This window comes from Rhinoderma darwinii, chromosome 2 (assembly GCF_050947455.1).
Source record: "Rhinoderma darwinii isolate aRhiDar2 chromosome 2, aRhiDar2.hap1, whole genome shotgun sequence".
NCBI lineage: Eukaryota > Metazoa > Chordata > Amphibia > Anura > Rhinodermatidae > Rhinoderma > Rhinoderma darwinii.
This window is the reverse complement of record NC_134688.1, coordinates 287,731,895-287,758,511: the sequence shown is the minus strand read 5'-3', so window position 1 is coordinate 287,758,511 and position 26,617 is coordinate 287,731,895. Positions and strand designations below refer to the sequence as shown.

Genomic DNA, 26,617 nt, shown 5'->3' with positions numbered 1-26,617 from the left:
GTTCACACGGAGTTCTTTGAGACGTTTTTTAAGGCCATAAACGTCCCAAAAAACGGCTGAAAAATCAGCAGCAGAACGCCTCCAAACATCAGCCCATTGATTTCAAAACGGCTGCGTAAAAAAACGCCCGTGAAAAAGAAGTGCATGTCACTTCTTCAGTCATTTTTGGAGCCGTTTTTCATTGATTCTATAGAAAAACAGCTCCAAAAAATGTCCGTAGAAAACGCGTCAAAAAACGGCTGATTTCAATGGAAGGCGGAGGCGTTTTTTTCCCGTAAGCGGAAAAAACGGCTCGCGGGAAAAAGAAGGGACATGACCTATCTTCGGGGGTTTACGTCACTGACCTCCCATTGACATCAATGGGAGGCAGAAAAAGCGTATTTCGCTGCGTTTTTTGCCTGGGCCACTCAATGGCCGCGGGCGAAAAACGCCACAAAAATCGGCGTGCAAATAGAGCAAAATCTGCCTCAAAATTCTAAACGGAATTTTGAGGCAGATTTTGCGCCTGCAAAAAACTCTGTGTGAACCCAGCTTTAGGCTGGATTCACACCAGATGGAAATGCTGTGGAAATGCTGTGGCTCTATGGTGCTCTAACTTCGGATCTGATGAACAGCGGGAGGTCTGGGTGTTGCGTCCGTAATACAGGTGCAAACAAGCACCCATATTACACCCATGTGAAAGTGGCTTTAGGTTGGATTCACACATCGCATACTTGTTGAATTTCTCCAACAAAGTACAGTATAATGTTAGTGAGTAGGGTTTTAACAAGCGCTATTCCCTTGCAGCGTAAAAATCTGACACAGATTCTAGCGATGCTCCAGACTTTCATATCCGCTGCATGCTCTATCTGTTAAAATTCTGTGGATTTTCAACACGGCTTTAAGTCATTGCTATGCAATTAGTGTAATCTGTGGCTACATTCCGCACTAATATCAACAACCAAATCTGCTAGTAACAAAAGCGGATTCAATTGCGGATTTTGGTACAGATTTTTATGCTGGTTTGCAACGTAATTTTTACGTGATGTGTGAACCTACTCAGGGAAAAATTCTCGGATGCAGGATGTAAAAACTTGCACCAATGAAATTTTTGATACATAATTGGTAGCAATGTTGGTATAAACACTAGCAATGTTGGTATAAAGAGATGACAATACTGGATTGGGTTAAGATGTGGACATTCTTGGTGGAGATGCCAAATATTTTTTTGTGGCTCAAATTGTTTGGGCAGCTGTTAAAAGAACACTGAAAAATGCAGTAAAAAAATATATATATCCCAGCACTTCCTCCCTTCAACCCCTCCTTACCTTGATTCTTTTTAGACTTATATTACAATTACCACTGAGAAATATAGAAATAATTCTTATATATGTGTTCCAGGAGATCAGCCATTTACTCCTCCTCATAATCATAATACAACTGTCTGCAGCAGGAGCCCCCACCCCTGTGCTAGCTGCAGTAGGTCAAAAAGATTGTTAAACCCTGCTCCCTTTCTAAGTCATGCCCCATCAGCCGTTTTCAAATCAAAAAATATATCAGCAGGAGGCTAAACACTGTACTCTGCAGATCTCTTAGAGACTGTTTGTTTCACAAACATGTAGAAAATCCTGCAGATTGACAAACACTGTGGGCAAATATACACTATATGGAGAAAAGTATTCGGACACACCTCTTAATCATTGAATTCAGGTTTTTCATTCAGTTCCATTGCTACAGGTGTATAAAATAAAGCACCTAGCCTAGCCATGCAGTCTTCCTTTACAAACATTTGCGAAAGAATGGGTCGTTCTAAAGAGCTCACTGAATACGAGCGTGGTACTGTAATAGGATGCCACCATTGCAACAAGAAAGTTTGTGAAAATCTTTGATATTCCACATTTAGCTGTGAGTGGTATTATTGCAAAGTGAAAGCGTTTAGGAACCACCGCAACCCAGCCATGAAGTGGGAGACCACGTGAAGTTACAGAGCGAGGTCGCCGAGTGCTGAGGTGCATTGTACATAACAGTCACCAATACTCTGCTGACCCAATAACTGTTCAAAACCTCCTCTGGCATTAACATCTGCACAATTGCTGTGCATCGGGAGCTTCATGGCATGGGTTTTCATGGCCGAGCAGCTGCAATCAAGCCTTACATCACCAAGCACAATGCCAAGTTTTGGATATAATTTTGTACAGTACGCCACCACTGGACTCTGGAGCAGTGGAAATGTGTTCTGTGGAGTGCCGAGTCATGCTACTCTATCTGGCAGTCTGATTGACATCTGATGGAAGTTTGATGGAGGAGGGATACTGCTATGGGGTTGTTTATCAAGGTTGGCCTAGGTCCCTTAGTTCCAGTGAAGGGAAATCTGAATGCTTCAGCATACCAAGACACTTTGGGAAATTGTATGTTTCCAACTTTTTGGGAACAGTTTGGGGAAGGCCCTTTTATGTTCCAGCATGACTGTGCCCCAGTTCACAAAGCAAGGTCACAAGCAGTTCACAAGCAGGTCACAAATAAAGGCATAGTTGGGTGAGTTTGATGTGGAAGAACTGGACTGGCTTAACGAAGCCCTGATCTCAACCCCATAGAACACCTTTAGCATGAACTAGAATGAGGATTGCGAGCCAGGCCCTCTTATCCAACATCAGTCTCTTACATCATACATGCCCTTAGGGTTGAATGGGCAAAAATGCCCACAGACACACTCAAATCTTGTAGAAAGCCTTCCCAGAAGAGTGGTAGCTGTTACAGCTGCAAAGGGGTGACCAATTCCATATTATTGCCTATGGATTTAGAATGCAATGTCATAAAAGCTCCTGTATGTGTAATGTGTAGGTGTCCCAATACTTTTGTCTATAAAGTGTATGTCCTGTTTAGTTTTATCATGTATTTCTAGGTTTAGTGTTCCTTTATGTGAGCAAAACTATAGTTCTTGAGGATCATGTAAACATTAGGGCAGCTTTGTCTCAAGAGTGGGAGCAGTTACTCTTTGCAACGTCTGCAAGGCGAGTACCCCCACAAAAAAAGAAATTCATTCTTTTGTATGGGGCTGGGGCATGTTTGACTTCATGCTTGAATTCTGGTGAGTCTTTTTTTCCTGTTTTTCTTTATAGTCCAGTTGTCATGGATACCATTGTATAATAGCATCTCTCCACCAAGGGGCCTTTAAATTGTATAATAGAAATATGTAGTGGTACCTGTGCCAAAGTCTCTGAAATAAAAAGAGACAAACGGCACCTGTAGTGCAATAGTGTAGGAGAACAAATAACTGTTCAAAATCAATAGAAATCTGCTCATCTTTTTGTGTTGTGTATAGCTAGAATAGGAATATATAATATAGGAATGTCAGACTGTGTTGCTTCTGAACCGCAGGCTACTGGAGGGACTTTTCTTACGAGTCCTCCCAATGATATGTGCAGATCGAGTTATAGCGATGAGGGTTTTTATCAGCGCGGACTACAAACCAGAATTGTGTGTCAAGAAGTAATAAAGTGGTGATTCTTTTCCATTCAATGTCCTGAATATTGAATTTGAGGAATCAAACAACATATTTCGTCCAGGGCTGTTGAGTTGATAAGCCAAACTTTCGACTCTGACCCCCTCTATTTTTCCACAGTCTGACTTCAACTCCAGCTCCAACCCCGACCCCTTCATAAATGCTCATGTATATTAAACCCGGTTTTCTGCTCGCTGTGTACTTCCCCTTCAAGTTACAATAGTAATTGGTTCTGGGACGACCATTGTAAGTTGAAAATAATGTCACTTCAGACCATAACTATGAAAAATTAGCAATTGGTTCCAAAGCACCCAAAATGTAAAAAAAAAAGAAGATTAAAGGGAATGTGTTGCAAATTAATTTATTTTTTTTGTGAGTTACTTATTATTATTATATTTCTTTTCATTTTTTTGTGTATTTTGTTTTTCTTCTACAAGGTGGGAAGTATTAAAAATTAAATAATTTAACATGTTTTCCTATGTTGGCTAGCAGCGAGAACACTTCCCAGAATTACAGCAAGGTGAATCAGGCAAAGCAACCTGACTCTCAGCTGCTGTAAATGCGGGAGGGAGACTCATTCCCTCTCCCTATTTTTGGCTACAAGTCAGGAAGAGGTGTCTTCAAATTGCCAAGCAGTGTCCAGCTCAATTTTGGGAGTGATTGTACAATTGTAGGGCGCGCTGATCACAGCAGCTATAGGACACATCAAAACGCTAAGAATGATGACATTCAAGAGGGACCCTGTGGTGAATGACTTTTCAGTAGACAGGTTCACACGGCGTGTATTTGACAAATTTTTTGGAACATTTTGCGCTCTGAAAAACGCGTCAAACGCTTCAATAAGCTTCACATTTACATCAATGGGAAAGTGCATCGTTAGTACATACTACGCGCTTTTTTTATTCAAGCGTTTTTAAAAACGCGTTGCGTAATAAAAGAAGCGTCGGGTCAATTCTTTGGCACATAAAACGCGACAAATATTCCCATAGTCAATGGGAGTCCTAATTACGTGCAAAAAGCGCACACACAATGCGTAAAAAGCCTCGCGAAAAAAGCATCATAAACGGCTGTATTTTAAAAAGCGCTTCACAAGAAATGCTAGTGTATTTTACATATTTACATGTAGTTTTTTTTAGCGCCGTGTGAACATGTCCTAGGGGAATTATTTTTCATTGATGTTTAGTTTCTATTGTGGCGCAGGGGAGAAGACAGAAGGCTACTGTAGGTGAGTATACGTTTTTTTTATTTTTCATACTACTAACTTTATTTTTTTTGTTTTGCATGTTCCGCTGGACCTATTGGTCTAGTCGTAGATTCGATGGACTATTTCGATCTACTTTTTTTTTTTTTTTTTTTTAAATAAAATGCTGAAAGAGGGTTGTGTGGGGAATTCTTATTTGAATAAAAAATAACTATCATGCCTCTGTGTTTTTTTTAACACTTTATTAGCGCCTTAGTTATGACAGTTGACCATTACTAAGGCGGGGCTTAGTGTTAGCCAGTAAAAAGACTAGCAGTAACCCCCCATTATTACCGCGGTACCAGGAAGAGCCGGATTCAATCCAGTACCCGACCATCTAGGGTGATGGTCGGGCACTGGGACGGCCGCAGACTGGTATTATGAAGCTGGGAAAGGCCAAACACTGTGGCCCTTCCTACCATGGTAATGCTAGCCTGCGGCTGCTTAATTGTATCTGGCTGGTTATGAAAATGGGGGGACCCAACGTCATTTTTGTAAATTATTTTTTTATTTTTTAAAAACTATGTAGGTTCCCATATTCCATAACCAGCCAGATACAATAAAGCAGCCGCAGCCTAGCATTACCAGGGTGAGAAGGGCAACTGTTTTTGGAACTTCCCAGCCGAATAATAGCAGCCTGCGGATGGTTGGGTACTGGATCGTACCCGGCTCTTCCCGATACCCCTGGTGGCGGTGGGTACTGGTTAATAGTGGGGGTTATTGGTAGCCTTTTTACTGGCTTAGTAATGGATGCTGTCAAACAGACAACTGCCATTTCTAAGTATTAAAAAAACAGGCATAGGATAAAAAAAATTATTGACATAAATACTCCCCCACACAACCCGTAGATCATCACAGTAGTCCACCGAATCAACGACGTAGTCCAACAGGTCCAGCGGAACCTGCAAAACAAAAAAAATAAAGTTAGTAATATGAAAAATAAAAAATCTTATACTCCCCTACAGCAGTCTTCTGTCTTCTCCCCTGCACCGCAATAGAAACTAGACGTTAATGAACTCCAGCTTCTATGGTGGCGCATGGGACCTAGAGATGCGCCAGAAATATTAATAGTTATTAATAATTCTGGCACATAGAGCTCCCCCAGAAACTTCCTCCACACATTCAGCCACTCTGCAAATGCACACCCTCCCACACATGCAGACGTTCTGCAAACCCCCCCCCCCACACCACCCCCACAGGCACCCCCCTACACATGCCCAGAACCGCCCCCCGCACATACACACACTTGCACTGCCTCACACCCCCCCCCCACACATGCACACACACCCCCCACATGCACACACCCTACCCGCACCCCATCACCCCCCTACATGCACCCCGCCACATGCACCCCGTCACCCCCTCACACACGCACCCCGTCACCCCCCCACATGCACCTCCACACAAACACCCTATCCCCACACACACACAAACCGCCCTAAATGTGCAGCCGTGCCACACACAACCCCCCCAAACATGCAAAACACGCACCCCTACAACACACACACACCTTCAACAAAATGATGCCGGCTTTCTCCTAACAAACCAGCTTCTATGCTGGGTCGTTGTGAACTGCACATGCCACAAAGCATGCGCAATTCTTAGTTAGACCGGTAGAAGCATAGGAGAGAGCGTCGGCTCCTGTCCCTACTATCCTATGCTCTGTAGCTGCCATATAGCATCTGTGCATGAGCCGTGAAGATACACTTACACAGATGAAGTAAGAAATGTCAGCCCACAGAAAAGTTAAAAAGTGTTAATATAAAAAAACATTTAATGGGAAAAACATTTTTTTTTTTAAATTAAATATATACACTACCGTTCAAATGTTTTGGGTCACCCAGACAATTTTGTGTTTTCCATGAAAACTCACACTTATATTTATCAAATGAGTTGCAAAATGACTAGAAAATATAGTCAAGACATTGACAAGGTTAGAAATAATGATTTTTATTTGAAATAATAATTTTCTCCTTCAAACTTTGCTTTCGTCACAGAATGCTCCATCTGCAGCAATTACAGCATTGCAGACCTTTGGCATTCTAGCTGTTAATTTGCTGAGGTAATCGGGAGAAATTTCACCCCATGCTTCCAGAAGGCCCTCCCACAAGTTGGATTGGCTTGATGGGCACTTCTTGCGTACCATACGGTCAAGCTGCTCCCACAACAGCTCTATGGGGTTGAGATCTGGTGACTGCGCTGGCCACTCCATTACAGATAGAATACCAGCTGCCTGCTTCTTCCCTAAATAGTTCTTGCATAATTTGGAGGTGTGCTTTGGGTCATTGTCCTGTTGTAGGATGAAATTGGCTCCAATCAAGCGCTGTCCACAGGGTATGGCATGGCGTTGCAAAATGGAGTGATAGCCTTCCTTATTCAAAATCCCTTTTACCTTGTACAAATCTCCCACTTTACCAGCACCAAAGCAACCCTAGACCATCACATTACCTCCACCATGCTTGATAGATGGCGTCAGGCACTCTTCCAGCATCTTTTGAGTTGTTCTGGGTCTCACAAATGTTCTTCTGTGTGATCCAAGCACCTCAAACTTCGATTCGTCTGTCCATAACACTTTTTTCCAATCTTCCTCTGTCCAATGTCTGTGTGCTTTTGCCCATATTAATCTTTTCCTTTTATTAGCCATTCTCAGATATGGCTTTTTCTTTTGCCACTCTGCCCTGAAGGCCAGCATCCCGGAGTCGCCTCTTCACTGTAGACGTTGACACTGGCGTTTTGCGGGTACTATTTAATGAAGCTGCCAGTTGAGGACCTGTGAGGCGTCTATTTCTCAAACTAGAGACTCTAATGTACTTGTCTTGTTGCTCAGTTGTGCAGCGGGGCCTCCCACTTCTCTTTCTACTCTGGTTAGAGCCTGTGTGTGCTGTCCTCTGAAGGGAGTAGTACACACTGTTGTAGGAAATCTTCAGTTTCTTGGCAATTTCTCGCATGGAATAGCCTTAATTTCTAAGAACAAGAATAGACTGTCGAGTTTCACATGAAAGCTCTCTTTTTCTAGCCATTTTGAGAGTTTAATCGAACCCACAAATGTAATGCTCCAGATTCTCAACTAGCTCAAAGGAAGGTCAGTTTTATAGCTCCTCTAAACAGCAAAACTGTTTACAGCGGTGCTAACATAATTGCACAAGGGTTTTCAAGTGTTTTCTAATCATCCATTAGCCTTCTAACAAAGTTAGCAAACACAATGTACCATTAGAACACTGGAGTGATGGTTGCTGGAAATGGGCCTCTATACACCTATGTAGATATTGCATTAAAAACCAGACGTTTGCAACTAGAATAGTCATTTAGCACATTAACAATGTATAGAGTGTATTTCTGATTAATTTAATGTTATCTTCATTGAAAAAAACTGCTTTTCTTGCAAAAATAAGGACATTTCTAAGTGACCCTAAACTTTTGAATGGTAGTGTATATGCCCCGGAAATCAGGTGCAAGTTTGAATAAAATAAACATTTAAAAAGTGTATCTGCTATATATTAAGTACTTGCCTTAGAACTGACTACCTATTCTCTCTAGCAGTTCAGAGATGACTGTAGGCATGCACAATCAGGGACGATTTAACCATAGGGAAACGGTGCACCTGCACCCGGCCATTGGTGGCGGCTCTATTTTCAACTGTGTTTGCGTACTCTAAATGCAGCCACACCTGAAAACTTGTAAGGTGAGCTTGGGAGGAGACACCCAAACACGGGGGAGAGCGGCCTTCTTGTGTGTCTTCTCATATGTGTCAGTCCCTTGAGTCCTTCACCTTTATTGGTTGTCTATTTTCCTTCTCCACTTCTGTGTCGGTATGGCCGTTCTACCTTCTGTAGTTCTGTTAAGCGGCCTGCAATTTGTGGCAGAAGAAATGAACACACTGTAGCGTTCCTGGTTGTCAGGAAGACGAAGTTTCCTAGGCAGCCAGACTAGGAGATTGGAGGAGTTCCGCATCAACTCGTTCTGAGCCCAGCGCTAATGCAGCATATTGGTGCCACACTAGCTGAGTGGATTCGATGGGCGCCAAGAAGAAAGGGAGAAAGGAGATATAGGAGCAGAGAGGACGGTTGCACAGCAGAACGAGAGACTGTGTGATACGTCCAGGATACTACAGCACATCCCTGCTACTCACAGCCCTGAGTGCAGTCCGATCGCTGGGAACAAAGACAATATTAACACTCAACGCTCCAGTCTGTTCAGGAGGGGGGATTCCACTCCTGAAACTTTTGCACTGGGATCAACAAAGTTTTAAAATGGCCCTGTTCCCACTAGTGAACTTTCTCCCCTGGTCTTCATAGGAGGAACTTCACTACTGATCATATGCAGTACTGGTACTGACATTTTAACTAAGTTCCTTAAAGCAGCAGCCTGAAGATACTCAGTCTAAACGAGAGAGCAAAGGAGGGATGATAACCGATTTTGTATCGCTAGCACACTCTATTTATCATTGCTTTTTGCTAAATAGGGGCCTTAGATTAAGAGAACATCACGTATATTATATGATTAAAATTTCAAAACTTTCCTAAATTCCTCTGAAAGTAAATATGCAACAATCTATTCATTTAATAAGTTAATACACTACTAATAATATGACATCTTTAATATTTTGATTTTGAAGCATTTCTATCAACTCTGACCCCACAAAAACCTGACCCAGACTTCATGAATCTGACTCCACAACCCTGGTGTTGGACGAGCTTATTTTTCTTAAGTACGTACTTCAGGCAGGAGTGGGATTCAAATGTTTAACAGGTTCTCTGTTTTGCCGACAATGACATGCGCGCCGAGGGGTCGCTGTGTTTTTGCAGTGTATTGCGCCATAGTTACATAGTTACATAGTTACATAGTTAGTACGGCTCAAAAAAGACACATGTCCATCAAGTCCAACCAAGGGAAGGGAAAAGGGAAGGAAAAATTTCTACACATAGGAGCTAATATTTTTTTGTTCTAGGAAATTATCTAACCCTTTTTTAAAGCCATCTACTGTCCCTGCTGTGACCAGCTCCTGCGGTAGGCTATTCCATAAATTCACCGTTCTTACTGTAAAGAAGCCTTGTCGCCTCTGCAGCTTGAACCTTTTTTTCTCCAGACGGAGGGAGTGCCCCCTTGTTTTTTGAGGGGGTTTTACAAGGAACAGGATATCACCATATTTTTTGTATGTGCCATTAATATATTTATATAAGTTAATCATGTCCCCCCTTAGTCGTCTTTTTTCAAGGCTAAATAGGTTTAATTCTTTCAATCTTTCCTCATAACTTAAATTCTCCATGCCCCTTATTAGCTTCGTTGCTCTTCTTTGTTTTTTTTCCAACTCCAGGGCATCCTTTCTATGAACTGGAGCCCAGAACTGAACTGCATATTCTAGATGGGGCCTCACTAATGCTTTGTAAAGTGGCAATATTACATCTCTGTCCCGCGAGTCCATGCCTCTTTTAATACACGACAATATCTTGCTGGCCTTTGAAGCAGCTGATTGACACTGCATGCTGTTATTGAGTTTATGATTTACAAGAACACCCAGATCCTTCTCAACAAGTGAATCCGCCAGTGTAGCTCCCCCTAGGACATATGATGCATGCAGGTTGTTGCTACCCAGATGCATAACTTTACATTTATCTACATTAAACTTCATCTGCCAAGTGGACGCCCAAACACTTAGTTTGTTTAAATCTGCCTGTAATTCATGAACATCTTCCATAGTCTGAACTATATTACATAGCTTGGTGTCATCTGCAAAAATAGAAATAGTGCTATTAATCCCATCCTCTATATCATTAATAAATAAGTTGAATAATAGTGGTCCCAGCACTGAACCCTGGGGTACACCACTTATAACCGGTGACCATTCAGAGAAGGAATCATTGACCACAACTCTCTGGATACGGTCCTTGAGCCAATTCTCAATCCAATTACAAACTATATTTTCTAAACCTATAGTCCGTAATTTACCCATTAGGCGTCTATGGGGGACAGTGTCAAATGCCTTTGCAAAGTCCAAAAACACTAAATCCACAGCGGCCCCTCTGTCTAGACTTCTGCTTACCTCTTCATAAAAACAGATTAGGTTAGTTTGACAACTTCTGTCCTTAGTAAAACCATGCTGGCTGTCACTTATAATGCTATTTATTGTCACATAATCCTGTATATAGTCCCTCAATAGCCCCTCAAACATTTTCCCCACGATGGATGTTAAGCTTATTGGTCTATAATTACCCGGGGAAGACCTAGAGCCCTTTTTGAAAATAGGCACCACATTTGCCCTGCGCCAGTCCCTTGGCACTATACCAGTCACTAGAGATTCTCTGAATATTATGAAAAGGGGGACAGAAATAACTGAACTAAGCTCTTTAAGAATTCTAGGGTGTAACCCATCTGGTCCCGGAGCCTTGTGCACATTTATTTTATTTAATTTAGCTTGGACCATCTCTACATTCATCCAATTCAGTATATCAGCCGATATATTAACAGCACTGGCACCGGCTACATCAGCTGCTCTTTCTTCAGTTGTATATACAGAGCTAAAGAACCCATTTAGTAACTCTGCCTTCTCTTGATCCCCTGTGATCAACTCCCCATTACCATTATCTAGGGGTCCTACATGTTCAGACCTTGGCTTTTTTGCATTTATATGCTTGAAGAATTTTTTAGGATTTGTTTTACTATCCTTGGCCACCTGCCTTTCATTTTGTATTTTTGCTAATTTTATTACATTTTTACAGATTTTATTAAGCTCTTTATATTTTACAAAGGCTACAGCTGTACCCTCAGATTTGTATTTTTTAAATGCCCTTTTTTTGTCATGTATTGCCCCTTTCACAGAAGGTGTAAGCCATGTGGGGTTTAATTTGAGTCGTTTATACTTATTACCTGTAGGAATAAATTTTGCACTATAATAACTCAAAGTAGATTTGAAAATCTCCCATTTATCATTTGTTCCATTATTTGACATTAGTTCTTCCCAGTCCATATCCTGAATTGCAGCCCTCATCCTGGGGAAATTGGCTTTCTTAAAATTAAATGTTTTTGCCCTCCCAGCCTGCGTTTGTTTTTTACAGTATAGGTAAAATGTAACTATATTGTGATCACTGTTACCGAGGTTTTCACGAACATTGACATTCCCAACAAGATTTGCATTATTAGAAATGACCAGATCCAACAGAGCTTCACCTCTAGTCGGGTCTTCCACAAACTGGCCCATAAAATTTTCCTGCAACAGGTTGAGGAAATGTCTCCCCTTTGCAGTTGAAGCCGAACCATGACACCAATTAATATCCCGGAAATTAAAATCTCCCATGGAAAAAGATTCTAGTTATCAAATTACAATGTTCCAAATACACCATATATTAAAGTGGACTCTAAATAAAGAATCTTAGGCTGTGCACTGTGAAAAGGGTGGATGTCAGTGCGGCATGCACAGTACGCTGCGGCAAATCTCCCAGCTAATGCACAAATACGGTGCCAGAACCAAACTCAGTACATAAATACAGCACCAGAACCAAGCTCAGTACATATATACAGCACCAGAACAAAGCTCAGTACATATATACAGCACCAGAACAAAGCTCAGTGCATAAATACAGCACCAGAACAAAGCTCAGTACATATATATAGTGCCAGCACAAATACAGCTCAGTGCAGAGATCATTTGCAAATTCAGTTTAACCCGTGCCATAGAAGTTTTTATGGCATAGAACTACAGCTCTCAGTATGGCCTGAACAATAGTAAGGATATGCTGGGAGTTTCTGTTTCACCAAAAAGAATGCTACCACCCATCATCTCGCTGCAGATCATTCAGTGACTACATTACTGATCATTCACTGGGAGAATAAACATTTACATTTAGTGACTCACAGATGACATCGTCTCACATTCTAGTCATTTCTTTTTTTCTTTTGTTCATTCGGTTGCAGTTCACTTTTACAACATTTATGCACCTATAAACTAAGATAAAATTATGATGGTGCTACACTGTATGCCTCTGAATATAATAGTACTATACACTGCGTCCCTGAATATAATAGTACTAAACACTCTGCCCCTGACTCAAATAGTACCGTACTCTGTGCCCATGAATAAAATTGTGTAACACTGTAAAGTACCATACACATATAGTGGCCCCTGTATAGTGCCACTCACAATGCCCCCTGTAGATAGCGCCACTCACAGACCCCCCCCCCCTTTAGATCGAGTCATTCACAATGCCCGCTGTACATAGTTCCCCAATATAGAGCACCCTGTAGATAGTGCCACTCACAATGCCCCTATAGATAGTGTCCCATAAAGAGCCCCCTATAGATAGTGCCCCTCACAGAGCCCCTCATAGAGCCCACTGAAGATAGTGCCCCTAATAGAGCTTCCTGTAGATAGTACCCCCATAGAGTCCCCTGTAGATAGGGCCCCCTGTAGATAGTGCCCCCCATATAGTCCCCTGTTGATAGTGCCCCACAGAGAGTCCCCTATAGAGACCAGACCTCATCCAACATAATGACACAGGCAGCGCGATGACGTCATCACGTCGACTACCTCATTGAACTGATAGTTCCCGTGACTCGCCAGGCAGCGCTAGACTAATCAGTTGTATCTGTGTTACGTGGATACAATTGTGTGCAGGGGACTGGTTCTGGGTCCCTCTTTACCCCGTTTCTCTGAACCAGCTGTAATTTTAACAACCAGTTCAGGAGAACCGTAGCAAACCGGCTGGATCCCACCCCTGACTTCAGGTATGTAAAAAAGACACTGGTCCACTGTCAAAACATGTTATAAGATCATTATATTAATCAATTAAAATGATTGTAACTTTATTATTTCTAGATGCAGGATCCCAATGAATTTGTCTTTTTGTACAATTCAAGTTTATGCCAACAAGACGCTACAGGATATGTATCCTAATCACTGAAAAATAACTATATTAATTTAAAATCACTGAACAGGCCATACTTACTCACGAGGGCAGGTATACACACTACCTCCCAACAGGACGCAGACGAAACACAATGCCACATATAGGAAAATTACACAGGTGCAATATACTGATAAACACCCACTCACGCCTACTATTCATGAGGGGGATGGCTGCTTAGTATTATAATTGCACACAAATGTAGCTTTTATAAGAGTGTCAGTCACATGGGTGCATGTAGTGCACCATGCTGGCTTACAGCCTATTAGTCACACCCATAATATTAGACAAGGCAGACTGCCCTCATGAGTAAGTATGGCCTGTTTAGTGATTTTAGAATATGCATCCTGTTGCACCATCCTGTTTGACATCTGACTATTTTCAATAAACTTGCAACTTAAATTAACACCATAAAAACACAAACGAAAAAACGAATCCATTTGGAAATGGATACAAAGAGGTTCAACTAATTCTTAAATAAATGTATTTTATGTCTTAAAAAGCTTAATGTTGTTTCCTGTATAAAAAAAATTACCTTAAGGCCGGATTCACACGAGCGTGTTCAGTCCGGGATATACGGTCCACATGTCTGCAATATTTGCCGGACTTAGCACACTGCAGGGAGCTGGGCTCTTATCGTTATCTATGACGCCAGGAGTCGCTACCTCACTGCGGGAAAACTGTCCCATACTGAAAACATGTTTTCAGTACGGGACAATAGTCCTGCGGAGAGGCAGGGACTCCTAGCGTCATAGATAACGATGATGCTAGGAGCCCGGCTCCCTGCACTGTGTTCGGTCTGGGAAATGCGGCGGACCGTATATCACGGACTGAACACGCTCGTGTGAATCCGGCCTAATAATAGCAAAATAACTAAAAAAAATAGGTTCAGATCTAAAGGCCTAACAACACCTTTTTATCTTATCATTTAAGTGTGCTCAGGATCTTCTAAAGATCTTCTAAAAATTGTATCTAAATAAGGAGTGATGTTAAAAAAAACTTGACCAGCACATCCATACCTCCATTGAAAGGATTTCATGTATTTTTGTCATGAATCAAGTAATGTGAAAATGTGTCTATACCACACAAAATGTATGTTACCCCATATTAATTGTCCATAGTTTTTGTCTGCTCTGCCCCAATAGTGATTCATTTAGGGCAGGGGTATGCAACTGGTTTTAGTGAAGGTCTGTTTTCCTGGGTCTGCGGTCAGGTGAAGGTTCAGGCTGAGCACCAATCTTAAAGATATCATCTTGTTAACGTTTTGCAAACTTAGTAGAACTCTTTACATCAAGATTTATTATTCTTTTTAGGGCATGCCCCCACGTGGCGGATTTCCTCCGCAACTGTCCGCATCAGTGCCGCACCTAATCCGGGTTGCGGATTACGGCTGCGGATCTGCCCAAAATGTGCAGTAAATTGATGCGGACTAGCTGCTGCGGACTGCGGGAAAAGTGCTTCCCTTCTCTCTATTATCAGTGCAGGATAGAGAGAAGGGACAGCACTTTCCCTAGTGAAAGTAAACGAATTTCATACTTACCGGCCGTTGTCTTGGTGACGCGTCCCTCTTTCGGCATCCAGCCCTACCTCCCTGGATGACGCGGCAGTCCATGTGACCGCTGCAGCCTGTGATTGGCTGCAGCCGTCACTTAGACTGAAACGTCATCCTGGGAAGCTGGACTGGAGACAGAAGCAGGGAGTTCTCGGTAAGTATGAACTTCTATTTTTTTACAGGTTGCTGTATATTGGGATCGGTAGTCACTATCCAGGGTGCAGAAACAGTTACTGCCGATCGCTTAACTCTTTCAGCACCCTGGACAGTGACTATTTACTGACGTCTCCTAGCAACGCTCCCGTAATTCCGGGAGCCCCATTGACTTCCTCAGTCTGGCTGTAGACCTAGAAATACATAGGTCCAGCCAGAATGAAGAAATGTCATGTTAAAAAAGCAAGACGCATCCGCAGCACACATAACATGTGCATGACAGCTGCGGACTTCATTGCGGAATTTAGAATCTCCATTGAAGTCAATGGAGAAATTCCGCCATGAGTCCACAACCAGTCCGCCACTGCTCCGCAACAGACAGAGCATGCTGCGGACACCAAATTCCGCTCCGCAGCCTATGCTCCGCAGCGGAATTTTACGCATCGTCTAAACGAACACTTCTAAATTTAAGTGGAAGTCAATGGAGAAACGGCTCCGCTGCGGATTAACGCTGCGGAGTGTCCGCAGCGGAATTCAAGTGAAATTCCGCCACGTGTGAACCCAGCCTTAGAGGGAAAACCAGACCCCCAAATTAATTCAGATCCCAGACCCCTAAAATTAATTTATATCCCAGAACCGCCCCTAAAAATGATTCAAACACCAGACAAGACCCTAAAGTTAATTCAGACCCCAGACTAGCCTATAACCCCTTTTCTCTGCAGCATTTTTCTGTGTTTTTTTTTTGTCAATTTTTATTCAATTGTTTTGGGGAGCTTAGATGACCTAAAAACAGCAATTCTGGTGTATTTTATTAATTTATTTTACAGCATTCACTTTGATGGTTAAAAAACATATCAGAATAGTTTGAACTTTTAGGGTATGTTCACACGGCAGCCTACGTTACGGCTGAAATTACGGTGCTGTTTTCAGGAGAAAATAGCTCCGGAATTTCAGACGTAATGGCAAGTGCAGGCGTTTTTCGCTGCGTCCATTACGGGCGTAATTGGAGCTGTTTTTCCATGGAGTCAATGGAAAACAGCTCCAATTACGTCTCAAGAAGTGACAGGCACTTCTTTGACGCGGGCGTCTTTTTTACGCGCCGTCTTTTGACAGCGGCACGTAAAAAAAATGACCGTCGGCACAGAACATCGTGAAGCCCATTCAAATGAATGGCCGATGTTTGCCCACGCTTTGGAGTCGTATTTTCGGACGTAATTCGAGGCTAAAACGCCTGAAAATAGGGTGTGTGAACCCAGCCTTATGGAAGCCGCAATACCAATTCGGCCTCGTTCACATCTGTGTTGGAGGCTCTGTTAGGGGCCTCCGTCGAAGATGCGGCCTAGAACACAGGAAACAATAGCGCAGCACGCTGCGCTATTGTTTCAAGTATAGTGTAAAGTCATGGACACTACAATGGACACCCGATGGAACCCATTAAAGTCATCCTGTTCTTTTCCTGGTTATTCCCTTATTCTGCTTCTCTGACGGAGCAGAAAAACTGAATGGCGAGCAGAGATGTGAACAAGGCCTTATGCTTCTTTTTAATTATTATTATTATTATTACTTTAAGGGAAATAGGTAATTTGTTTTTACTTTTATTATATTTTTATTTTTTTTATGTATTACAAAAATCTTAAACTGTTAGGGGACTTTTACAAAAACAAATCATTTTATCACTTGTACAATAGACTGCAAGACTTGAATATTGCAGTGTATTGTAATGTTTACCCCCTCTTTGTAAGCTCTGCCTCTGGCAGAACTTAATAGGAGTACAAAATTGCAGACCATGGGTACCCCACGGGGGTGGGGCAATGGGATTACAGAGGGGATCCCCCTTTTCTGTCTAATAGCTTAGATGCCATTGTTAAACGGCCATGACATTTAGATACTTCAAATGGGAAGGGATTCAAATTCATTCAGACCCTAGGCCATCCCCCTAAAATAATTGAGGTCCCAGACCTCACCCTTTAAATCAATTCAGACCCCTAAAATGAATCCAACCTCTGACCAGGCAGAAATATATATATATATATATATATATATATATATATATATATATATATATATATATATATATATATATATATATATATATAAAGAAAGAAAATTTGCAGCACTCCAATGTGAAAAAAGTGGTGGTTTATTCAATCCAAGAACAACAGCAACGTTTCAATCCTACAATAGGATCTTTATCAAGCTTGATAAAGATCCTATTGTAGGATTGAAACGTTGCTGTTGTTCTTGGATTGAATAAACCACCACTTTTTTCACATTGGAGTGCTGCAAATTTTCTTTCTTTATATACCAATACACGTCCGAGGATCGGGACGTTTTGCTGGGCACCTGATCGATTGATTCCGTGTGAGTGCTGCTGCTTTCTTGTTTGCTATATATATATATATATATATATATATATATATATATATATATATATATATATATATATATATATATAAATATACCTCACCAAGGTCCTCTGCAATACCAGGCGCCGCCGCACACAACATCCTGATGCTAGGCAGCGGTAGTTTCACTCCTGACAGAAGACCTGCCAGCAGAGTCATAGAGGAATTGGAGGAAACACTGCCCTCCTCCAATCCATCTATGACTGCAGGTCTGCTGGGTCTGGACAGCTGACCTCCCATGTCCGGATTTGGACCGTGGTCCTTTAGTTGAGGACTGTTGGTTTATCGTGTAAATAGAAAGTACTTGCCAACATTGAACCTCATGTGCCCTTTTACTGCCCATTGAGCCAGTTTCTCCCGTAGGGAAGACATCCAGTACAGTGTCTATTTTTGTATAGGGGAATATTAGAGAAATATTGTTTGCGGGTTATTTACTGTGTCAACCCACTGTGAACAAATGGAATTAACCAACAAAATCTGTTGTCTTTGTTGCTTTTTTACCATAAACAAGCCTTGTGAAAATAAGACATATTGGTTCCATTTTGTTACCATATGCAAGCCTTGTCTGTTATGCAAAAATAAAGAAAAAAATATTTGGGTAAACTAGAAATAAAACAAATCTAATAGCTTCAATTTTGCCTTTAGAATCCTTTTTTTTCCCAAAAGGTGACATTTTGCTCTAGACTCGTGCAGGGGATGGTATGTCTCCCCTACTTAAACAACTCATTAGATACAGCTCTTATAAAAAAAATAAGTTGAAGGTGCTGCCATGGCAACAAATTAGATTTCAGCTGTAATTCCAATTAAGGTTAAAAAGCAAGCAGTGTTCTGATTAGTTGCTATGGGCAATTCCAATACTTTTTATGAATGCACAATATTTAATAAACGAGGCTATCCGTTTCATGCTGTTTTCTACATTTCATTGACTTCACCTTCACACATATTTTGTTGCTGTTGTTACATTTAAGGCCCTATTACAGCGGCCTTTAATCGTCCGGTGCAGCGAGCGCCGATCAACGAAACATCGTTGATCGGCACTCGTTTGCTCCTGTCACACGGAGATAAGGATGGGGACGAACGTTCGTTACTGCGATCGCTCGTCCCCATACATTATTATCATGTCGGCAGTGCATTTACACAGGGAGATGTGCTACCAACAACGATAATATTTTACATTTTTAAAACGATACGGTCAGCAGATGATCGAGCGTTTGCTCGTTGATCTACTGATCACTGACCTGTTTACACAGGGCAATTATCGGCAACGAGCGTTCTATGAACGCTCGTCTGCCCGATAATCGCCCAGTGTAAAGCCCCCTTTCGTCTCACACTTTCTGTTAGATGAATTTATCCCAAATCTGATGTGCTTGTGTATTTCTATGTAGAGAAGTGTTAGGGCGTTTTATGGAGTGGATGTGTGAGTTATTCGCCTTTTCTCTCTTCTGTTTCTTGTAGCTGAGCCCATTGTCTCAGAATCCCGTGTTGCCTTCAACAATAAGATCCTACCAGAGACAAACCTGGATGGACATCAGCAACAGAACTTATGAGACCTTTGTTATTCCCTCAAAACCCCCACCCCCTCATAGATCCCAGAGTGAGGAGATGCCACCACCACTACCTGCCAAAACACATAATCGCAGTAAGTACCTTTCTTAATATAAAAATAAAATGTAATAAAAAATTATCGTAGATACTTGGACTGTCTGGATGCTGTTGAAACCAACACACAGAAATTGAATGTCTATGGCTAGCTTTAGAAACATACAAGTAATTATATTGTCCTGTAAACTAGTACACTTATCCTCCATTTTTGCAACTAAATGTTGGCAACAGTTTCTTAAAGGGGTTGTCTCATGAAGGCAAGCCCTGTAAGTAGGCTCTATCAGGGTATATGGATGGCATAGGAAAGGGTTCACCGCTTGGAACCCCCTCTATGAGCTTCTCTATAAAATGAAGGCCATGTTATATTACATTTCCTCTGCAGCAAAATCTGCTGTTTGCCGGAAGTAGGATAGCAGCTGCAACCTGAAAGGCATTATCTGTGAGGAGACAACTCCCTTTTAATTTGCAGCTTCCTCAGCAGTGATCTGATTGCTGCAACACACTGTGAATAGCTGTCAGGAGAAGCTGCCAGCGCCTGTATCACTTACAGGGTTATTCCCACCTAAGACAGAACACAGGTCACCTCTCCCATGGCCACATCTCCATTCATTTTCTGCCTGGATGCGGTGGCCGCTTCACCAGGCGGAACAGCGGTACGTCACATTCTGAAGGTAGGTGCCGGTCCCATGGGTGACTTAAAAGTCTCAGGTGGGAATCACGATTTAAAGAGGCTCTGTCACCACATTATAAGTGCCCTATCTCCTAGATAAGGAGATGGGCGCTATAATGTAGGTGACAGCAGTGCTTTTTATTTAAAAAAACGATCTATTTTTACCACTTTATTAGCGTTTTTAGATTTATGCTAATGAGTTGCTTAATTCCCAAGTGGGCGTATTTTTACTTTAGACCAAGTGGCCGTTGTACAGGGGAGTGTATGACGCTGACCAATCAGCATCATGCACTCCTCTCCATTCATTTACACAGCGCATAGGGATCCTGTTAGATACTTATGTGCTGTCTTATACTAACACATTAACAATACTGAAGTCTTTAGACAGTGAATAGACATTCCACGGGATGTCTATTCACAATCTCTGCACTTCGTTACTCTGTCTGTGGTAGTTACAGCAGAGGACGCGTAATCTCGCGAGATTACGCTGTAAATGACAGGTTACAACGAGATCACGCTTCCTCTGCTGTAACTACCATAGAACCAGTAACGAAGTGCAGAGATTGTGAATAGACATCCCGTGGAATGTCTATTCACTGTCTAAACACTTCAGTATTGTTAATGTGTCAGTATAAGACAGCGCATAGCGATCTAACAGGATCCCTATGCGCTGTGTAAATGAATGGAGAGAAGTGCATGATGCTGATTGGTCAGCGTCATACACTCCCCTGTACAACGCCCACTTGCTCTAAAGTAAAAATACGCCCAGTTGGGCATTAAGCAACTCATTAGCATAAATCAAAAAACGCTAATAAAGTGGTAAAAATAGATCATTTATTTAAATAAAAAGCACTGCTGTCACCTACATTATAGCGCCGATCTCCTTATCTAGGAGATAGGGCACTTATAATGTGGTGACAGAGTCTCTTTAACCCCTTAAGGACACGGCCAATTTTGGCCTTGAGAACAGAGCAATTTTTTTACATTTCCCTCTTTGCATCCCGACGCTCATAACTCTTATTTTTTTGTACGACGTAGTTGTATGAGACTTTGTTTTTTGCGGGACGAGTTGTACTTTATGTAGGTACCATTTTGTGTTACAAATACATTATCGTTTAATTTCTATAAATTTTTATTTTGGCGAAAATGCAGAAAAAAAGCAGTTGCGCAGCAGTTTTAATATTTTTTTTTTTACACCATACACCGATCATCATAAATAATGTTATACATTTGTTGTACAGATTGTTGCGGTCGGGGCGATACCAAATATGTCTATATTATTTCATGTTTTGGGACTTATATTTAAAAAAGTTTATTTATTATAAAAAATTTGTGTTTCTGTGTATTTTTTTTTACTTTTTATTTATTTATCATTAATTTTTTTTGACATTCATTTAACTTTTTTTTTTTAATCCCATAAAGGGATTTATCATTTTGATTTTTATTTTGTAACTGCAATGTACAGGCATAGATCTATATGCCAGTACATTAGCCTGTTACTGATTGTACACAGGCAGTTGTTAGGGCTTACAGTGAAGGAAATAAGTATTTGATCCCTTGCTGATTTTGGAAGTTTGCCCACTGTCAAAGATATGAACAGTCTAGAATTTTTAGGCTAGGTTAATTTTACCAGTGAGAGATAGATTATATTTAAAAAAAAACAGAAAATGACATAGTCAAAATTATATATATTTATTTGCATTGTGCACAGAGAAATAAGTATTTGATCCCCTACCAACCATTAAGAGTTCAGCCTCCTCCAGACCAGTTACACGCTCCAAATCAACTTGGTGCCTGCATTAAAGAAAGCTGTCTTACATGGTCACCTGTATAAAGGACTCCTGTCCACAGACTCAATTAATCAGTCTGACTCTAACCTCTACAACATGGGCAAGACCAAAGAGCTTTCTAAGGATGTCAGGGACAAGATCATAGACCTGCACAAGGCTGGAATGGGCTACAAAACCATAAGTAAGACGCTGGGTGAGAAGGAGACAACTGTTGGTGCAATAGTAAGAAAATGGAAGACATACAAAATGACTGTCAATCGACATTGATCTGGGCTCCATGCAAAATCTCACCTCGTGGGGTATCCTTGATCCTGAGGAAGGTGAGAGCTCTGCCGAAAACTACACGGGGGGAACTTGTTAATGATCTCAAGGCAGCTGGGACCACAGTCACCAAGAAAACCATTGGTAACACATTACGCCGTAATGGATTACAATCCTGCAGTGCCCGCAAGGTCCCCCTGCTCAAGAAGGCACATGTACAGGCCCGTCTGAAGTTTGCAAATGAACATCTGGATGATTCTGAGAGTGATTGGGAGAAGGTGCTGTGGTCAGATGAGACTAAAATTGAGCTCTTTGGCATTAACTCAACTCGCCGTGTTTGGAGGAAGAGAAATGCTGCCTATGACCCAAAGAACACCGTCCCCACTGTCAAGCATGGAGGTGGAAACATTATGTTTTGGGGGTGTTTCTCTGCTAAGGGCACAGGACTACTTCACCGCATCAATGGGAGAATGGATGGAGCCATGTACCATCAAATCCTGATTGACAACCTCCTTCCCTCCACCAGGACATTAAAAATGGCTCGTGGCTGGGTCTTCCAGCACGACAATGACCCGAAACATACAGCCAAGGCAACAAAGGAGTGGCTCAAAAAGAAGCACATTAAGGTCATGGAGTGGCCTAGCCAGTCTCCAGACCTTAATCCCATCGAAAACTTATGGAGGAAGCTGAAGATCCGAGTTGCCAAGCGACAGCCTCGAAATCTTAATGATTTACAGATGATCTGCAAAGAGGAGTGGGCCAAAATTCCATCTAACATGTGTGCAAAACTCATCATCAACTACAAAAAACGTCTGACTGCTATGCTTGCCAACAAGGGTTTTGCCACCAAGTATTAAGTCTTGTTTGCCAAAGGGATCAAATACTTATTTCTCTGTGCACAATGCAAATAAATATATATAATTTTGACTATGTGATTTTCAGTTTTTTTTTTTTATATAATCTATCTCTCACTGGTAAAATTAACCTAGCCTAAAAATTCTAGACTGCTCATGTCTTTTACAGTGGGCAAACTTACAAAATCAGCAAGGGATCAAATACTTATTTCCTTCACTGTACCTCAGTATGCCCTAACAACAGGAAATATGTTCAGACAGCCCTGGGGTCCTTCAATGGACCCTGGGCTGTCTGGCCATATGAGTTGTGGGCTTTGATCGCGTCACAGTTATCTTCTGTGACGCGATCAATGTGCAGTCCCCCCTCTTTGAACGCCGCAATCTGCTTTCATCGCGCCATTCAAAGGGTTAACGGCGGAGAGAAGATGTTTCTCTCCTCTCCGCTGTCAGAGCGGAGTCGTGGCTGTGTATTACAGCCGTTGCCCCGCTGTCGATCGCCTGCAGAGACGGCTGTCACACAGGACGAGAATGCTCGTCCTAATGCGCGAAGTACTCGCCGCTCAGGACGAGCATACTCGTCCTGTGTCGGCAACCAGTTAAGCTGGACATACACAATAGATAAACGTTGGTGGATACCAATGATTTTCATAACATAATGGTATAAAAAAAAACAGCAACCGTAATGAATAGCTTAATTATTGTGTCTTGTTTATATAGTACATTAATTCTGCCACCATGTCATTTGTCATCCTATCCAGGAGGTCATGAATTTTCTTTGCATACTCCTGTCACTTTGGACCGCCCTCTGAGTATTTCCTCCTGCCCTTCTACTGGAGAAGATTGGGACGGAGTTTCAGAAGTGGGATTGCAGCGTCGGGCATCCGAGCCTCCGCGGTATACAGCTGAACACTCTCATAGCCATACTCAAAATAGGTAAGATTGACACTGTAAAACTCTTATTATAATTATGAATGAATCAATTGGCTACTGATTTCACTTGGTTTTGTCTTTAATTTAAGCATGGATGGAGTAAAGTCTTACAGAAGAGTGAAATGTTCTAAGAATGTTCAAAGTTCAACAGAAACAAGACCTCCGTTACTATAAACATTATCAACTGCCGGTGCCTTGGATTTTTCACATGTGTGGAGGGTAAAGGAATGTTCAATGGGCCTAATGCACATGACTATGAGAAAAATATGGTACCAGACAGCACTCTGTACGGATGCACAAACTGCACCACTAAAGTTCCTTATGGTGCCGTATTTGTTTCCATGTTTCCGGATGGCATTCAGTATGGGTTTACGTATTTGTTCTGTATAAGCTCTATATTCTTTCTGTGTTAAAACAGACAAAGAAATTACATTTTTTCAACCTGTTTTTTCCATCGATGCACTTATAGTTAAGAGACAAAAATGGTACTCATATGCACAGATCCAATTTTTGATTCTCCATCGCTTTCCCATTGCCTTCTATGGGGATTTATATGTCCATACAGTATCTCATGGAGCCACAATTTCATTTCTATATGGCAGCACATGGACTGCTTATAAAAAAAAAAAAGCTGTATGTTGTCACGCACAGGAACGGATACCTTCATAGGATAACATTAGCAGAAGCTTTACACTGTCTTTTTGTTGTGCAACAGTTGCAGTTCATACAGAAAGTTTTTATAGAAACTGCCATGCGACAAAATAAGAAGAAAGATGTTGGGTAAAAACATTCTGCGCCTAATTTTTAAGATTATGACTCACTATTAGGCCGGATAAACACAAGCGTGTGCCTTTTGTGCGCGCAAAAAAACACGGCGTTTTGCGCGCGCAAAAGGTACTTAACAGCTCCGTGTCACCCTTGTATGTTGCGTGGCCGCGTGATTTTCGCGCAGCCGCCATCATTATGACACTCTGTATGTTTGTAAACAGAAAAGCACGTGGTGCTTTTCTGTTTTCATTCATACTTTTTACTGCTGTTGCGCGAATCACGCGCGTCACACGGAAGTGCTTCCATGTGCTGCGCGTGATTTTCACGTACCCATTGACTTCAATGGGTGCGTGATGCGCGAACAACGCACAAATATAGGACATGTTGTGAGTTTTACGCAGCGGACACACGCCGCGTGAAACTCACAGACAGTCTGCACGGCCCCATAGACTAACATGGGTCCGTGCGAGGCGTGTGAAAATCACGCGCGTTGCACGGACGTATATTACGTTCGTCTAAATAAGCCTTTAAAGCTGTTGTATGATAAAAGTTTGTGTAGAAACATTGCTTTAGTAAAGGGGATTGTGAGTATCACAAAGCACCTGATATAAGCATATTTTTATTGTAGTCCTGTTTGTATCTTCTGGTTGCTGCTTTCGCAGTATTATATAAAATAAAAATTATGTGTTCAGTTCCAGCTTAAGAATAGAGCATATCAAAATTGAAGACTCCCAAATAGATGAAAAAATATGAGAATATACGCTCATGATCATACAGGATGTTTCTCGCAGACTGAAGATAGCATACTGGCTTCTATGAGTTATTTTTTTATTCTTACATTTTCACATGGTCCGGTCTCGGCTCTGGTTTCAAGGTTCCAACAAATGTCCTATATGTATGTATTTTGTAATTTCAGATTGTGATTCTTGCAGACAGCTCTCATTGACTGAAAATCGGGATCCTAAGGGCCTGTTCACATCTGTGTTGAAGGTTCCGTTAGGGGCCTCCTTCTCAAATCCGGTATTGTTTCCGGTAAAACCACGGACACTCCGACAGAACCCATTAAAGTCAATGACTTCCATCAGCCGCTACTGATGTCCGTGATGCAACAGAACCGTTGCGTCCGGTATTCCCTTGTTCTGCTCCACTAACGGGGCACAACAGAATGCCCCAATGCTGATACTTACAGTGCCTAATTATTTGGATTATGAACTAGATGCAGTTTTTCAACAAACATTCTCATGCTTGGACTGTCCATCACAAATCTAGAGCTTAACCCCTTCCTGACTACCCCACGTAGATTTACGGGCTGCAGAGCTGGTCCTTGTGCCTGCAGCCCGTTAATCTACATGTGCTCCTAACAGAGCACACAGACGCTCCCCGCAGTCCGGCATCTCACAGTACGGGCTGCTACTAGCAGCCTTAGTACTGGGGGAAAACATTGGGTCGGATCACAGTGGTGATTTGAACCGATTAACCCCTTAATTGCGGCAGTCAATAGCGACCACCGCATTTAGGGCATGGCCACACGTGGCGGAATTCTTCCGCAACTGTCCGCATCAATGCCGCACAGAATCTGTGTTGCAGATTCTGTTGCGGATCTGCCCAAAATGGGCAATAAATTGATGCGGACTAGCCGCTGCGTATTGAGGTGAAAGTACTTCCCTTCTCTCTATCAGTGCAGGATAGAGAGAAGGGACAGCACTTTCCCTAGTGAAAGTAAACTAATTTCATACTTACCGGCCGTTGTCTTGGTGACGCGTCCCTCTTTCGGCATCCAGCCCGACCTCCCTGGATGACGCGGCAGTCCATGTGACCGCTGCAGCCTGTGATTGGCTGCAGCCGTCACTTAGACTGAAACGTCATCCTGGGAAACCGGACTGGAGGAAGAAGCAGGGAGTTCTCGGTAAGTATGAACTTCTATTTTTTTTACAGGTTGCTGTATATTGTGATCGGTAGTCACTGTCCAGGGTGCTGAAACAGTTACTGCCGATCGCTTAACTCTTTCTGCACC

The 26,617-nt window shown here is 42.0% G+C and overlaps 1 protein-coding gene across 1 annotated transcript in view; it reads left to right on the top strand.

Moving 5' to 3' along the window:
• LOC142743040 (arf-GAP with SH3 domain, ANK repeat and PH domain-containing protein 3-like) overlaps window positions 1-25,300 on the top strand; it is an 83,881-nt gene extending 58,581 nt beyond the window's left edge. Inside the window, exons 22-24 of the mRNA XM_075853406.1 lie at window positions 19,184-19,367; window positions 23,664-23,838; window positions 23,925-25,300. Of these exons, the coding sequence (XP_075709521.1) occupies window positions 19,184-19,367; window positions 23,664-23,838; window positions 23,925-24,009 (444 nt within the window). The 3' untranslated portion in view covers window positions 24,010-25,300. The remainder of the gene's footprint in view (window positions 1-19,183; window positions 19,368-23,663; window positions 23,839-23,924) is intronic.
• Window positions 25,301-26,617: the final 1,317 nt, after the last annotated feature.